This window comes from Gadus morhua, chromosome 4 (assembly GCF_902167405.1).
Source record: "Gadus morhua chromosome 4, gadMor3.0, whole genome shotgun sequence".
In the NCBI taxonomy this organism is placed as follows: domain Eukaryota; kingdom Metazoa; phylum Chordata; class Actinopteri; order Gadiformes; family Gadidae; genus Gadus; species Gadus morhua.
The window spans coordinates 13,425,937-13,442,757 of record NC_044051.1 but is presented as its reverse complement, the minus strand read 5'-3'; the positions used below and the strand labels follow the sequence as shown (position 1 = coordinate 13,442,757).

The window sequence follows — 16,821 nt, the reverse complement described above, 5'->3', positions numbered from 1 at the left end:
CTCACACAAGCACACTCCATAACAGGATGGGGTAGCAGCACTTATATTCCTCTTTCAATCATTCTTGTTAATCTCTATGTATAAGAACAACTCTTGGTTTAAGTTCCCTCCTACCCTTTCCTTCCCTCCCCACTCCTCCCCTTATTGTCTCTGACTGCCAAGTAGTTTGTAATGTGTGTCTGTGTGTGTGTTTGACTGTACGCGCTAGCGTACGTGCGTGTGGCTGCGTGCGTGTGTGTGTGTTTCTAAATCTCACGATTTCCTCCACCTGTCTAACCTTCGCGTTGGTCCAACAGATACGATGGACGTGGTCACGTGCATGACCTCTCAGAGTATGACAGCGGGTCGTGGAACACGTCCTACCAGCTGTCGGAGGAGGAAGCCCGCATCGAGGCGCTGTGCGATGAGGAGCGCTACCTGGCCATGCACACGGACCTGCTGGAGGAGGAGGCCAGACAAGGTGAGCTGCCACCGCCACTGCCGCCACCGCCGCTCTGTCCGTGGGGCCCCGACCGTCCTTAGGGCGGCCCGTGCCCAGACACCAGCCCTCTGCATCTCGTAGGGCTGTCAGGTTCGTGTCGGTTGGTTGGTCGATATGCACGTGTTCGACCACATTCTCATTGGTCGGACAAGCGCTGGTGTTACTTTAACAAGGAAATACAAATTCTTGATCCGTTATTCTAGGGGTCAGGAGGGACATATGCAGTCCGATGTATTTTATTTTTGATGACGCGCAATATTGTGTTAGACAGCATTAATTATGAATACAAATTATTAATAGTCTCGGTTCCGGTTCTCTGTTATATCCTATCGTTTAGTGGACACTAGAAACTATTGACTTCTAAGATAGGAGATCCAAATACCCCGGGTTTCACCCCTTTTGAATTCTCCCAATTTAAGGATGACTACTTAAATTGACTGCAAACAAATCTAACACCATGTCAAATAAGACGTGGGTAAGAAAATAAAATACAAAAAGTGTGTTGGCCTTCTGATTATTATTTTTTCATGTTGTCTGCGATATAACTTTCCTGTTTATCGCCCGAAAGGCTTTGAGTTTGAACGTATCAGACATGTCACCTTGGCCCACATCCTATTTTCCTCCATTGGGACCCATTATATTGGACCCAGAACAGAGCCTGAATCTAATCCTCCGACGTGTTGTCTTTCTTCTACGTGACGCTGCCCGGCGCAGTGCTCCATGAATCAATTGACCAGGTTGAATTGAGTGCCCTGCGGCGGTTAATCTAGAGATAATTTGATGTTTTTCGATTGGTCGTGGTGTTGGTCGAATTTCAGTGTACCACAGCCCTAATGTCTTGGTTGTCTTGCCCGGACTGCCTGGTTTGACTGTCCATTCTCGTGTTTTATAATCTTCTGTTTGTTAAGGAGAGAGACTGCATGTACTTAATCAAAATATGATAATGCTCATGTGTGTGGCAATTATCGTGACCTATTATTCTGCCCACAATTGTGGTGGCCTGAAGTTGATTTGTTTTTCAGCGACACCATTTTTTCAATCGGAAATGATTAAGCAGTGCACATTTAATGACTGACGTGCGCTGATCTTCTCTCGGCTGTCACAAATATAAAAACCAAGTACTTTGGGAAACACAAACAGATGCAGTGTTATGCTCGTCATGTTCTCTCGAGGGTGTATTCTCCCACGATAGTTTGATACCATCACAAAGTAAACAAACAAACCTGAATACTCACAGCTCACCACTGTTGTTATGTGTGAAAGAAGGTGTAAAACAAACACTATGGTGGCAACCTCCGTCTTTAAAGTCCCCACTCACTGACGTCTTTGATGACTTATTGGCATCATGCACTTTGCTGTATGTGGCTGCAAAGCACAATGCTAACGTTCTTATTGGCTCCTCTTTGCCAGTCCACACACGTTCTATGGGCTGTTGAAGATGGGTAAGCGCAAAGTAATTTTTGCTTGTGATATTTGCCATAGATGGAGGTCTTTGACCTGCCCAAACACCCCAACAATGGAAAGGCCAGCCCCGACATTACCCAACTGGTGGTTCTTGAACAGGCCGATCACAAAGAGGGCAATTTCTAAGACGCTATCCAGGTTATGTTTCTCTTAAGGTGCTTACAACACACCGCTGTGCGGCAACCGCCCTTATAACCGCCTCGCTGCCGGAGGGTTCAGCTCAGCGGTGTGAAGGGCCAGGTATTTTTCAAAAGCGGCTGCTGCTGCTGCCGCCGAAAGTTTCAACACGGGGAAAGCCGAGCGGTAGGGCAAAATCTGTGCGCGTTCACTTGGGCGGCAACCGCTTCCTGGTCTACAGCCGCTTTTGTAACCGCCTCCCCTCTGCCGCCCTTCCCTCATTGAAATGAATGGATGCGGCGAGTTAACGGGCGGCGGTGTGAAAGCAGCTTTATAGTGTAACAAAGCCTCAAGACTTCTTAGAAAATGTGCAAACTATATATTTGAGGTCAACAAGTCAAACACAAATATGTTAATATGAGGATGTACTTCTTTGTTGTACATTTTCATAGGATTTCTAAAATGCTGTTGATTATATAACCAGTGAAAGTCAAAGATCTCAAGCTTTATCCACGGTATGCAGATGAGTTGGTAAAGGCCAGGCTGTGTCTCCGAACAAATATATTGCGTTCTAAAACTCTAAAGTTCTACTCGATGTTTCTTAAAATAATCATTTTGCATAACACAAATTTTGGGTGCTTGAATGATGGAGGCCCTCTAGGCTCCTGGAAGTGTTTACATTATTGTTCATACAGCAGTTGTTTTGGCAGATTCTCTCATAGCGTCTGGGTTTCTCTGTTAATATAATGCTAATATAATGCACTTAAACTACATTTACCGATCAGATGTATCTTAGTTACTGACACTTTCCTGTGGAGGATTTTACAAAACATATGAATATAAAGTAGCCAAACAGTTTTTTTTTTGGTCTACCAATGCCACACCATATTTAAATGTCAATGCTTAAATGAGAGCACGGATCCCTGGCAGCGAGTTGCTCAAGCAAGATTGGTTTACTCTATTGATTAAAATAACATCTATCTTGGAAAAAAAAACGGATAAAGTTCAAACTGTCAAAAAATACATTATTCCTGGCCCGCTTTTTATGAATACAATTCTTTAAAAGGTTTTGTCCAGGCATAAGAAACTCGATTTAGTCGGAGCTGACTCCTCTTGCCTCCATCATTGTACATTATAGTGAGAACATGCCCTCCTAAACCACAGGCCTAAATTGCATTCATTGAAGTAGGAAGCCAATGTTTTAAGTGAAATATGCCATCTGAGGCCAAAACGCACAGGTCGGAATGAGTCTGCTGTTGATTTGTGCGATATTCAGGGACTGCTGTTCCAAATGCTTTTACTAGCAGTCTAAACTTGTGCGTGCGTGCGTGCGTATGCGCACGCACAGACAGAGAGGGAAGCACACGCACAAGCACACGCACACAGTGTCTCATTGGCTGGTTTGCCCTTGAATTTGGAGGCCTGGCCCCTCACTCAGCCTATTACCCATCTGTCCACAGAAGGGCCATCACAGAAATATTAACAATATGGATGGCGTGCTTGGGGATTTGAACCCTTGGGTCTTTTATCAATATAAAAGTTAGTGTTGAAACTCAATAGGAAAGAGGCGTTGGGGACAGGTCACTTTAGGCTTTTGTTTTTTTCAGTCTTCTGGCCAATTCAATAGTCAATCATTCACCAGAGGAATATGCACATAGAGGTTAACTCTTTTTGGCAATATATAGAATACATATTGACTAAACCAACATACACCTAAACCGCAAAACAACATGGCTCGAGTACCGTGAATTCGGACCCCCAATTTTCTGCTATGTGATTTTTACAGAGGGGATTTCTCAATAAAATTGCCTATGAAATTCACGAAGTGAAGGACCGAAGCATTACCGGCAGAGCAGCTACGGGCAGCTGAGCGGAAGCTGGACGAATCCACTCAAGCTGGCGCCTTGCAGTGGATCGTTGCAGGCGAGCACCGCCCGACCTATAGAGCTCCCGTCAGATGAGGCAATCATTGCCGCGGTCACTGGCACACACTCCGCGACAGAAGGAGAGGAGGTTCTTGTGGACTTCTTCTTTGGTTCAATGACGCGTTTGACCATAGTGTTTATCGTCATGACGCGTCTTTTGGATGAGGCCGAGGTAAACCGAGGACTTGACTCTGTGATCACCGAAGATCGCAAGGCACGCATCGTAACAGCAGGGGTGCTAACCCCACTGCCCTGGCCAAGCGCCCAACCCGGCTCTTGTTCCATTCTGGCCCCCCTAATCATCCCCCGGCTCCATTTTCCACACCTCTTTACTCTGACACCTAATGTGTGGCTGTCCGAGCCCCCCCCACCCCCGCCACACACACATAGACACACTCACTATGTAAAGGGGATTGAGCACCTTGAGAAACGCTATGTAATGTAATCAATTATTATTATTATCGAATGCTAAATTCAAGGCTGCTAATCATGCTTATTTTTGGCTCTGCTGGTCTATTGAGGCATTTTTTGATGATTTAGTCTATTAAACGACCGTAGCATGCGTTACCAACAGCGCCCAAGGCCATGCATTAAACCGGTTTGCTTATTCTGAGCAAAGCGAGACAAAAATGAAGTGTGTTGGCTGCACAGTTGGCTTACGGCATAAGGTCATGGGTTCAAACCCAGCTGGGACCATTCTTTGAGGAGCTCGGATGTTCTTCCTGTGTTCACATTGGTCTGAAATTTCCTCCCACGCCAAAACACCGTTCACGGCCCTAGGCACCGGCAGTAAATCTGGAGTCCGTGGCGGGCTCCACACTGCGGCTGACCTCCGCTCTTCCTCATGCTGCTGCCGAGGGGTTAAGAGCCCAGATCTGGGGCCAGCTCCCAAAGCCTACTTTCAAGCTTCAGATAACCGATTTCCCAAACCAATATTTTAATCCCCGGAGCAGAAAAATGTAATAGTAGTAAATCATAGTGCGTTTCTTCCCTTGCTTAGCCGAAGGACACCACTGCTGCAGAATCCCGTTATGATCACCTGATCATAAAAAAAATAAAATAATGATTGTTAATTTTCGTTTGACGCTAAAATCGAAATCGCGATCAAAATTTGATTAATCGCCCAGTCCTAGTCTACCGTCTTCCCTAAGAAGGCAAAGATCAAAACTAGAACATCACGTGGGATTGATGCTCGGCTTTATTATCTACTCATCGGTCCAAGCTGGACGCGGTTCTGTCTGAGCTTTGATGTGCTCAAAAGTTAATAATTAACTCACTGAAGTGTTCTCGGGCTGAGGGATGTCTCATGCCCTTACATTTTTTTTTTTTTTTATCAATGGGGTACTACTGGGATATTTGGAAGAAATGTATCTTCTACCTGTGGTTCACAAATATTCAATAGGCCTAACCTAGGCCTTTTTTTAAATTTATTTTTTAAGTAATGATTTTTCCTCTTCTTGATGTTGCAGAGGAAGAGTATAAGCGTCTGAGCGAGGCCTTGGCGGATGAAGGCACCTACACTGCTGTGGGATTCAAATACACCGCCGACTACTACGACCCCTCACAGCCCACCGAGGAGGAGGAGGCCAACAGAGAGGCTGGTGAGAACACACACACACAGAGGCACAGACTGACACACGCATGCACGTACTGACACACATACACAGACACACGCACACACACACACACACACACACACACACACACACACACACACACACACACACACACACACACACACACACACACACACACACACACACGGGCAATCTAGCCTCTCTTGTGAAGAGGACCCGGCAAGACGGCGGCAGCAGCAGACACTAAAACTCAATAAAACTGAGTAAACAAAGCGCAACACCACATTAAAAACATTATTTTACTCTCTGAGGCATCGAGTCAGGCAGAGGTTTGAACAGATTTGGACACAAACAGACTGCTCCAGCAGGTTGTCTCTCTCATGCTCCTCTCTCCTCCCCCCCTTCCCCCTCCTCCTCCGGGCTTTCATATGGGTGTCCGTCAGAAGAAGCAGAGCAGGATGAAGACGAGGAGCCCTTCGTAGCACCGGCCGGTCTCACCATCCCCCCCGACGTAGAGCTGGTGAGTGACCGCCGTATTCATGGCGCCGTGGTTCTGTCAATCGACCAATCAGCGTAAACCCTTCTCAAAGGAACCTTCCTTGACGATGAAGGGAGTTTTCTAGTGACGGTTAAGAGGGCTCCGGGCTAGGGGGTGTTGCCTGTGAGGCCACGCCCCATAGTCCTTGGAGGCTTTAACAGTGATTAAGAGCTACAGAAACCCAAAGGTCTGATTTATAAAGGAAATGTGGGATTAGCAGCAAAGTGATGCTTTGGCTGCCTGACAGTAAAAGCAAAGTTAAGAGCCTACTTTAGACTTATGGGACTTATGAGGGGCCTTTTACATTATGGATGACATTTTATAGAGGCATTGAGGCCAATTTAAATGAATGAATTGTGAAGGTCTTTGAGACAGTGATGTAAACACTGTAATGCTAATTGTATTTAAAAAATGGAGGACTGGAAATGGAGTACAGTGTGAGGCTGAGGTTTATTATGCTGCGTAATGTCTGCCAGTGAGGCGTCTGCAGGGACCAGCGTTTGCCCCCCTTCCTCTCATGTCCAATTGTGACTCATATACCCATTACCTATGATGTGGGGTTGTTAAAGCTAAGAGCATTTGAAATTGTTGGTACTTACTCTGGTTATAGGCTTTTTCTGGATTCCCGAGCCGTGTCTTTAACCGTTTGGACGCAAACACACTGCTCTCTTTATTGTTTTTATCAACCCCTTAACTACACAAGAGATGCACCATTCGTGGATCTAAGCATACGCTTATAAGTTTAGTGTTTTTAGACGTGTGTATGTATGTACATTGTCTGAGTGATTCAAAGCCATCCCACTGCTGTCTCACAGGCAGGCTAGGTTAATCACAGACCCTGGGTCACAGGTGTGGTCCATCGCACTCACAGCCAATCAGAATCCCATTACCCAGTTACCATGGGAAAGACGACCGTGGTCAAACTGATCATACCAACCTGAACTGTTTAATGATATAAAGGTGTTGGAGAAAGGTCTGCCTCATCACATCCGGCAGCAGATGAAGCATTCCGGCCTTTACAGCTTTGTGGTTACAAATGTTTTAAAAATGTGTATATATTTTTTTTTTCAATATACTGGAGGACCATAAAAAGGCACGCTAACTATCACAAGCTAAGTAAAAAGGTTTAGGTATTTGGTTCACAGGTTTTAGTATTTGAAGTATACTTTCTTTTAATCAAACAGTTATTATCTAGTCCAGTGCCCCCCTGTCTGTTCTGTTGGTTGATGCGGCGTTGGGCTTGCATCACACTCAGCTCCCCCCCAGGGACCCTTGTGTGGAACAGCCACACGGCCATGTCGTCCTCCGTCCAACGCCACTTGCTTATGCGACGTGTGATGAAACCAGGGCCTTTTTCATTGCTACAGGGTCTCTGATCATCTACTGCATGTCCCATGACCTACTGTGGGGAACCAACGGGCTTCAAATACCATTGAAGGCCCCGACATGAATGCGGCGTGTTTAAACATTGATGGCTCGCGTCTCTCATGCTCGTTTTTCTCACCCTTAATGAGAATGGTTTTATAGTCTGCATTAATGTCATGGAGGGAACTAATCTAACATTCTGTAGAATTTCCTCAAAAGCTTTGATCCCTGTTCTGTATTATTGGGACGATGGTGTGTTGGCCAATTTTCCTGCTAGAAGTAGTATTAGTCACCCAATAACTTTTAGCTTTTCCTCCTTTAATAAAAGTTTTTTACAATGACAGATTTCATGTCGATAGTCCATTTCTGTTTGTATCAGCGGCCTATCTCTCCTTCTTTTTATAACTATATTCAAACATGACTAGACCCCTTGATCGCATCCCAGTCTCGAAGGGCGTCACATGCCCTTAACATAATCCTAAACCCCCTTGAGGAAAAGAGAAATCTCCCAAATCCTAAAGATGAAACCTTGAGAAGGAACATAGAGGAGGGATGCCTCCTCCCAGGGACCATTAGGAGCGCAATGGGCTCCAAAATGTGCAAACACAGAATGGTAGCATAATAAGCAAAGTAATACAGTTCAAAATCAGTCGTGGCTGAATGTGAATCTGTTTATCCCGCTAACTAAAAGGGGTCTTGATTTTTTGGCGGTTGTTGTTTGTGGCTTTACTTTGTGCCTGATTCCAAGCCCAGAATTGAAAAAAAATTGTGTGATTCAAGTCAGTTGTCGGATGCTTGAGTGAAACTCGACGGAATGAATTTCCAACGAGACAATCATCATCTTGTAATCAGGACTTGAAAAAGCTGTGAACTTTTTTAAGTACCTCTTAATATACAGTTTTCTGCTATTGAAGCGGCTTTGATGAAACCTCCAGAAGTATCCACTACAAAATCAACAAGACTTCCATAACAATTATCTACCATAGGCCGAGGGTCCCTCTCTGAGACAGAACTGCAAATTTCTCTATCATAGTTCAACTTTCTAATCAGCTCATGTTTCAGCTTTGGGCTTTTGTGGCTTTACAAGTGGCCTCTGACGAAACCCTTCCAGAAACATTGATCTCAAAATCCAAACCCCTTTTGTCGTTGACGTCGTCGCCGTTGTTGTTGTCGTTTCCCTCGGCAGCCGGCGACCAGCAAGACCCACGCCATCATCGAGCGGACGGCCAACTTCGTGTCGCAGCAGGGCGCCCAGTTCGAGATCGTGCTGAAGGCCAAGCAGTCGGGCAACTCCCAATTCGACTTCCTGCGCTTCGACCACTACCTCAACCCGTACTACAGGCACATCCTGCGGGCCATGAAGGAGGGCCGCTACACCGCCACCGCCGACAAGCCCGAACCGGACCCCGGTGAGTGGAGGGACGGGTGGACTGGGGGGTACCGCCAGGTTTTGGAGATGCGATTCAACTTCGCTATAAACGCGGCCATGTGACGCGCAATGTTGTTACAGGAAGTACGTTGCGCCTAAATTAAGGCGTTATTGTTATCTTTTAATAAAAGGACAACTGACTTGATCATTGTGTTATCGTATGGTAAACCTAACCTAAATAAATGACTAATACTGTCCAATGCTCTCATTGTGGTAACTCTTGGCAAAATCGAATCAATTGTGCAGGGAAACATTTCAAATGACATCATCCGCGAATATTGGCTCCAACCAAGCACCACTGGATGTCATGTTCAATCCTGATGGCGGAATTTCCTTTGAAAAATGTAACCAATTAAATGGAGGGAATTTCCATCCACATATTCGTGTTTCTTTCATACGCCGTTTGTTCAGAGGATTATAATTAGTTTAATTGAATTAACGGATTTCCATGAAACTTTTTGAAGACGAGGACCGCTATAAAATTGATTGTTCGATGTATGATCATTGTTAGGGTGGTTCTGTTTGGTTTATCAGCGGCATGAAAAACCATCTGTCTAACGGAACGTGTAAAAAAAACAGCTTTATTTTACAAATGGATATTTTAGTCTGTCATCATTGCATCCAAGATACACAAATATGTTTTATTCACAACGTCGGTGTTGAAGGCTGAACGTGCGCCTCCTCCCTGCAGACTCGTCGGATGACTCGGACGCAGACGGCGACGGCAGCTACCTGCACCCCAGCCTGTTCGCCCCCAAGAAGAATGCCCGCCTGGCGGAGATCATGAAGGTAACGCACACGCACTCACACAGACACTCGCACTGGCGCACACATGCATGATGCAACACATCTCACACACAGACGCACATCTCACACACGGACGCACATCTCGCACACACAGACGTACACACACAGTCGCACACCTCACACACAGTCGCACACCTCACACACAGACGAACATCTAACAAACAGACACACAGCTCTCACACGTAACATACACACACAAAACACACACACACACACACACACACACACGTGCGCGCGCGCACACAAACACACAAAACACATCTCGCATACACACACACACACGGAGACAAAAGACACATATCACACCGACCCACCGAATGTGTATTTACTCTCTCCTTCCGTGGGCCTGCTGACTAAGCAACAGAGGTCCAAAAAAATAAAATAAACGTCATTAAAATGGACAACTTTTTGCATAGTGTGCTAAGGAGTGCGTTGTACTGAAACGGATGCGGCTGTATATTTGTGCTGGAGTAATATTGTGCCATTCCATTATCGTGTCCACACTCTATTGCTCATTCCACCTGGCTCACCGGGGGTCCGGCCCCTCGTTGCCAGCAGGCTGAGGGTGGGGTGGTGGTGGGGGGGGGGGGGAGTCAGCGCCTTGCTTTTTCTTTTGAATTAGTATTCCGTGTAATTTTTTGGTTTACATCTTTTTGGGTCAACCTTGAGTCAGACTTCAATCGTCACGGCATAAACGCACTAGACCGGCCTTAAAGGTGCAGAAGAGCTGTAATCATAATGTATACAATTAATTGTTAGTCTTGATTTGTATCTTCGTTGTATATATCGGTGTCTCAGCCTCTACAGGTCATGGACCCCGATCATCCGCTGGCCGCGCTCGTTCGCAGAGCCAAGCTGGAGAGCAACGGTGGCTACGCCATCGCCCCCACACCCAGCGAAGTCCTGGAGCCGCCGCCGGCAAGCACGCCCCCACCGGCACAGTACTCCGCTGACCGTGAGTTGGCTCTCCTCGCCTCGCCTCTCTTTACCTTTCCTCTCCTCTACGGTCTTATTTCCTCTCTTTGCCTTTCCTCCCCTCCTCTCCCTTCCTCTCCTCTCTTCTCCTCACCTCACCTAGCCTCTCCTCTCTTCGCCTCTCCTCACCTAGACTCTTCACTCCTCTTCTCTCCTCACCTAGCCTCTCCTCTCCTCATCTAGCCTCTCCTCTCCTCTTCTCTCCTCCCCTCTCCTCTCCTCATCTAGCCTCTCCTCTCCTCTCCTCTCCTCATCTAGCCTCTCCTCTCCTCTTCTCTCCTCCCCTCTCCTCTCCTCATCTAGCCTCTCCTCTCCTCTCCTCTCCTCCCCTCTCCTCTCCTCATCTAGCCTCTCCTCTCCTCTTCTCTCCTCCCCTCTCCTCTCCTCATCTAGCCTCTCCTCTCCTCTTCTCTCCTCCCCTCTCCTCTCCTCATCTAGCCTCTCCTCTCCTCTTCTCTCCTCACCTAGCCTCTCATATTGGCTCTGAAAGGGCCGGATCATCTCCCTCGTAGTTTTGGGACCGATTCCTTTTCTCTTTTGCTTTTTCCACTGTTCCCCTTGTATTGGTTGTGACCGTTTTATTGGTCTACAGCTGACAAATAAAACCTTTTCTTTTCCCGGCAATGGGAATGGGAACGTGTCTCCTGAATGGCCTAAAGTTTTGATCGTAAGACTATAACAAAATGGAATCACACACAGCTGTTTTATACAAGTCTTTGAAATTGAAAACAAAGTAAATGTTCCCACTACAGATTTGCACTGCGGTGTCTTGTCGTGTTTCTGCATCACCTGGCCTGTTTCAGGCGCAAAATGCAAGCCCCAGCACATTTTCTGTCATCTCCTACTACAATGGGGGTCCGGGGTCCCATCACTGTCAGTGTGTGTTTGCCTCGAGTTTGTAGTGTGGTCCCCGACTGAGGTGTTTAGCAATCGTCCATGACTAAACAAAGATAACACTATTCTCAAGAGAAAGAAAGCTTGCCTGCTAAAATCCACGGTATTAAAGGTATAAAGCAAACAACGCGGGGCGCTACTGCAAGTGCGACTATCGGCTACCAGCGCTATGCCAGGTTACAAGGGCTTGTGTCAACAACAGAGCGGCAATACGTGGCCAATCTCTAATCATCCATTACTTCTTTCTTATTCACCTTTTCTTTCACTTCCTTTTGTTCCTTTGCTGCTCCACTCTTTCTCTCTTCTTCTCGCCTTCTTTTCCTCTCTTTCTTTTTCCCTTTCTGTCTTTCTTTCTGCGCATACTTGTGCCTGCCTACAAGAGACGCGTAGCAGAACCTCCGACAAGGGAAGCCGGCTGAGGCTTTCTCTCTCAACCCTCTCGACGAGCTGTTTGAGATAATGGATTCTGAGTCCCTGGACCACAGCAGCGTTTAATAAGGTCCTCAGTCCATCAGCCTCCCAGCGGGGGGGGCCCACCTGCGCCACCATCGCTTCGTCGATAGGAGACGTCGCTCCCCAATGGTGCTGTTTTTGTGGTCGGCGGTCGGATACCCTGTCCCTTTTTATGTAGCTATTGATCTCCGGCTCCTCCCAGCAGGAGTCCTGGCCGACAGCCTGACCTTGAACCAGAGCCCACGCAAGGAAAGCCCAAGTAGAATGAGGGGCTGAATTCTCCATGTGATAGAGGAGAGGGTTTCTCCTCCAACAACGTGTTCCAATTCTCGTAGTGTCTGCACTTGGGTCCGTTGGCAGAGTAGGACGCTAACAACACCAGACACGGTGATGTTTTCATGCTGCTTATGGCAAGTCGTTTTTTATTTTGCTAAGAATAATGGCTTGCCATTCAACTCAGAAAAACGTTCTAAGTGTTGCAGGCAGTTTGCAAAAATGAATCGATGCCGAGCAGATAAAAGATCATTGACCGCACAGCATGCCTTCAGACATTCTAGGGTATAGTAATTCAGTATCAATTAGGTGGCTCTCACTGATGTGTCGGGGAATTTGGGATGAAACAGGGTTTGTGATGAGGCAGGAACTTCCAACTTCTCTGTCATATTAATGGGATTCATTATCAAGGATTTTGAATTCCTCAGATATAAATGGTACTGGCCTGGGACATGCATCTGAGAATATGAACACGGTAAATGTTTGATCCTTTCCGCTTTGACGCAAAACAAAGCAGCATCTTTGCATCAAAAACAAATTGATCAAAGCCACTTGTACATTTCCACTTGTGCAGTCGTAAAGGTAGCTGTGAATTGCAATCACTTGTTATCAGAAGTCTCTTATCTTGAACGGCTACAAAGAGTCGTCGTACATTCCGTCAGAACTTCAGGTTTTAATGATGCGCGAAATGTTATGAGGGATGACAAAGTTAAGCCCTACTTTTCTTACCAATCTGTTGTGTGGTTGGACCATCTTGACGGATGATATTTTAATATAGCAGACTTAATTGGAGTTAGTCTAATCATAATGGCACTAGTAATGATTATAAACGTCCATTATAATAATTATGATAATCTTAATAGACACCGTTTGGATCATGATGAAAAGCATGGTGTAATAATCTAAACAAGATGTGTTCATTTATACGACCACCTGTAGCCATTACCAGGACTACACTTGCTTTCTGTTTATGGACCACATGATATTTCTCCCCTGCTATTTATACATAATGCCTTCAAAATGTATTTGTGAATATAATCCCAAACATTTCCTAACATAGCAAGCGACTAGCTTCTTCTGTGTTCATCAATTCGCGTTTGTAATATATATTATTTTAAGAACGCTGCTAATTTATTCTACTCTGTGAAATAGTGCAAAAACGATTGCGTCGATTTATGAATCAATTATTCATCATCAGAAATCTAAATATCAATTTAGCAGTACGTGCTCTGGTTGTGATAAGCAATTTTTAACCTGTTTAAATGATTGAGCGACCTATTAAAAAAAATACCCACTGGATCCATGCACAACGAAGGCAATCCAAGGTCCCTGCATTGGTTCTGAGCTGGTCTACGTCTCGTGAACTCTGTGCTCTTAAAAGAAGAGCAGACAGTTGTGGAGTACTTACCGCTCCTCTGTGAAGGCCCACATCAACAACACGCCAGGCCGGCTGGCGGCGGTCCAAACCCCTAGTTACATGCTCCCTGACCTTTCCTCCATCTATCCGTCCCCCCCTGTCTTAGCTCAGGCTCATGTTCCTTTCAGACCCTCATCTGTGCGCGTCTTCGTCTGGGTCCGTACTTTTTATCTGCTCACTGAAACCACAAAACCATTCCCTTTTGACTCATGTTTTTCTTCGATGTTTGCTTACTCATCATCATCGTGTGTGTGTGTGTCCGTGTGTGCATCAGTATGTGTGGTTGTTTGTGTGTCTTGGTATGCATCAAGATGTGTCTGTGTGTGTGTTTGTGTGTCAAACCTAAGTGTCGTTCACGTGTCACGCCAGGAGTTCTGTGTGTTTGTCTGTATGTGCGTCAGTATGTGTGTTTGTTTGTCTGTGTCTGTGGGTGTGCGTCAATTTGGGTGTGTGAGTGTGTTTGTGTGACAATCTATGTGTCTCAGTAGTGTCGGTCAAGTGTCACGCCAGGAATCTGAGGGGCTGGGTTATGTAAATGTTCGTTTTTTCTCTGTGCTGAAACTGTCACCAGTGACTTGAACCTCATGGGAGAGATTTCCTTATGTTGAAACACTCCAGTCGTTTTTGGACATCTTCTCTCCTTCCGTGATGTCGAGGGAGGGGATGATGTTTTGGATGGCGATGATATGTGATTAATTAAATGACAGCGATGACAGCTATTATACACAGGTGGATTATGGAGTCAAAGTTCTCTTTTTTCTTTATTTCATTTCATAAAACACCTGTTTACTTTAAATGTAGAAACTCTTTTATTTTCTCTTCTACTCTTAATATTCCCTTGATTTCTTGATGTGATGTGTCTGTAAATGCTAATTTGGTAGTGGTGTGTGTGTTTGGGTGTGAAGGGGGTGGATGGAACTAAATTGTTGACAGATCGCATTAGCACGCAGGTGTTACGCTTAAGCAACACCTGTCACTTGCATTAATCACCAGAATTGATCGACCATCCAAATAATCGTGACTCGCTGCTCCGGTCTCCAAGAGAATGTCTCCCGCTATTTTCTTAAAGTTGGGCTACTTCCCAAAACGTAAAACATATGCAGCTTTAACTCCTCCCACCCTGTCGTTGTTTTTCTTTCCCTCCGCAGCCACCATGTACTACGGCTACTACATGCTCCCCGACGGCACCTACTGCCTGGCCCCGCCCCCTCCGCCCGGCATCGAGGCGAGCACCTACTACGCCAACACGCCCCCAGGGACCACGGCTCCGCCCACCGGCGCAGAGGACCTGCTACCCCCGGGGACCGCGCTTCCGCCTGCCTCCGACCCTGGCCCCGCGCCACATACGATTTCCGCACCGCCTGCCCTCATCAAGAACGCTACCCCGGGTCCCGCCTCGGCCCCTACCCCGGGTCCCACCCTGGGTCCCGTGCCGGCCGCCGTCGTCGCCCCGCCCACCCTCGTCGCCCCGCCCGCCCTCGTCCAGGAAGCAAGGTGGGTTATGCAGGCAAGATGCCGGTTCTACTCTGAGATTTTGAGTTCCGCAATTCTCAAAGTGGGAATCAAAAGGAGTTGAGCCGAGAGGTAGAGGATGTTTTAAAGATGTTGCTTTTCCCCCGCTCATTCTCTCTGTCTCTATCTCTGTCTCTGTCTCTGTCTCTCTGAAATCTGCAACAGCACCCCTTTAACCACAGGTACTAGCTTTCAGCCGGGCTAGTCTAGCAACTGCAGTAGTGGAGCGGTTTTCTCGGCGGTACACTAGAGACCTGTAACGTTTAATGGTGTCGGCCAAATGGAACGTATCATTTTGATGTTTCTTTGGATTCCGTGGCAGTGCTTATTAGCCCTGTCTACGAGAGAACAACGAGTAAGGGTTGTTGAGTTGCTGTCAAGTTGACGAAGGGATATAGTCGTGGTGGGCAGGGAAAAGTGTTTGAAATAAAGCAATTTTCCTATTAACCTTTTGGGGAATGGGGTGTACAGTTCTACCGTTTTGCTGGGCTTTCGCAAAAGCATTGCAATGTATTTGCTGTTGAGGCGCAGAGATTGAAGCTTTTAACCTTGAAATAATGTGTTTTCGCTCTCATTCATCTTTTGGGAATGAGGAGGCAGCACTATCCAATTTGGCCGGCCATAAGAGCAGCTGGGCCGTAAATAGATTCATGAATATGGATGTTGTGATGGCGTCCGTTCACGCCTCTTTTGGTCTACGTTGGTGCACAACAATTGGGCGCTCCCATTGATCCCCTAAGTGTGCAGTCAAATGACATGAAGCAGCACGCCGTAGAATGATTTCATGAATATATATTGCCGATGGTGAAGATGGGGTTCGGTGCACCAGTGTTTAGCTATTCATCTGCTATATGTATCTTTCTTGCGGAGGAGAAATTCACTTTTTTGGAAAAGGAATTGGTACTCGGCCCAAACACAACAAACTCAACCGCTGCAAAGTGATCGCACAAGTAGTAACGCGAACAGCGTTGCGCGGGAGTGTCTTCACAATGGGAGCCCTTCCACTCGTGATGGGCCAGTGTCCACACTGGAAAGAATTGTATGGAATTCAAGGTCTTTGCAAACAGTGTGCATCTCGTCTGCGGATGCCTTTTTACTTAAGAAAAAAAAAATGGAATCGACAAGATGTTTTTATAATCAATGGAAAATATGTATTTCTAAGGAATGGAAGATTATTTCTGGAAACTGACAATAGATTGTGATGGACTTGAATCAAACTGAGGCAACGTTATATTGAAGGGATTTATTTTTAAGTGCTTTGCACTTTGTAGATAAATGGTTGAAAAAAGGTGATCCTTTCAAACGATCATGATGCAAACTTTAAATGCACGAAATTGCAACCTCACCTTATTGAAAACGCATTTTCCTTTATTATTGGAGTGCTCCAGTTCAGCACCTTCCACCAGAAGCAGACTCTCAACCAAATTGCCGCTTTAGAAACCAAACTATAACCTGCTTTTAGAACTTTTTATATTATGCTGTGTCTCGTTGTGAGCGAAGCACACACATAGAAGCACACGCATAGATGTTGGCAACACGCCTTCATGCTTCTCCCCCCCCCCCCCCCCCCCCCCCCCAAATCCAACAGACTGTA

The 16,821-nt window shown here is 46.2% G+C and overlaps 1 protein-coding gene across 3 annotated transcripts in view; it reads left to right on the top strand.

Annotated features, from left to right (window-relative positions):
- The window catches only part of sfswap (splicing factor SWAP), a 69,016-nt gene that overhangs the window by 1,632 nt on the left and 50,563 nt on the right, over positions 1-16,821 (top strand). For 2 of the 3 annotated variants that reach the window (XM_030355120.1, XM_030355122.1), the window contains exons 2-8: positions 297-460; positions 5,457-5,588; positions 6,008-6,084; positions 8,654-8,876; positions 9,588-9,685; positions 10,502-10,658; positions 14,864-15,209. In XM_030355120.1, the coding sequence (XP_030210980.1) occupies positions 297-460; positions 5,457-5,588; positions 6,008-6,084; positions 8,654-8,876; positions 9,588-9,685; positions 10,502-10,658; positions 14,864-15,209 (1,197 nt within the window). The remainder of the gene's footprint in view (positions 1-296; positions 461-5,456; positions 5,589-6,007; positions 6,085-8,653; positions 8,877-9,587; positions 9,686-10,501; positions 10,659-14,863; positions 15,210-16,821) is intronic. The other variant, XM_030355121.1, reaches the window with a different exon arrangement.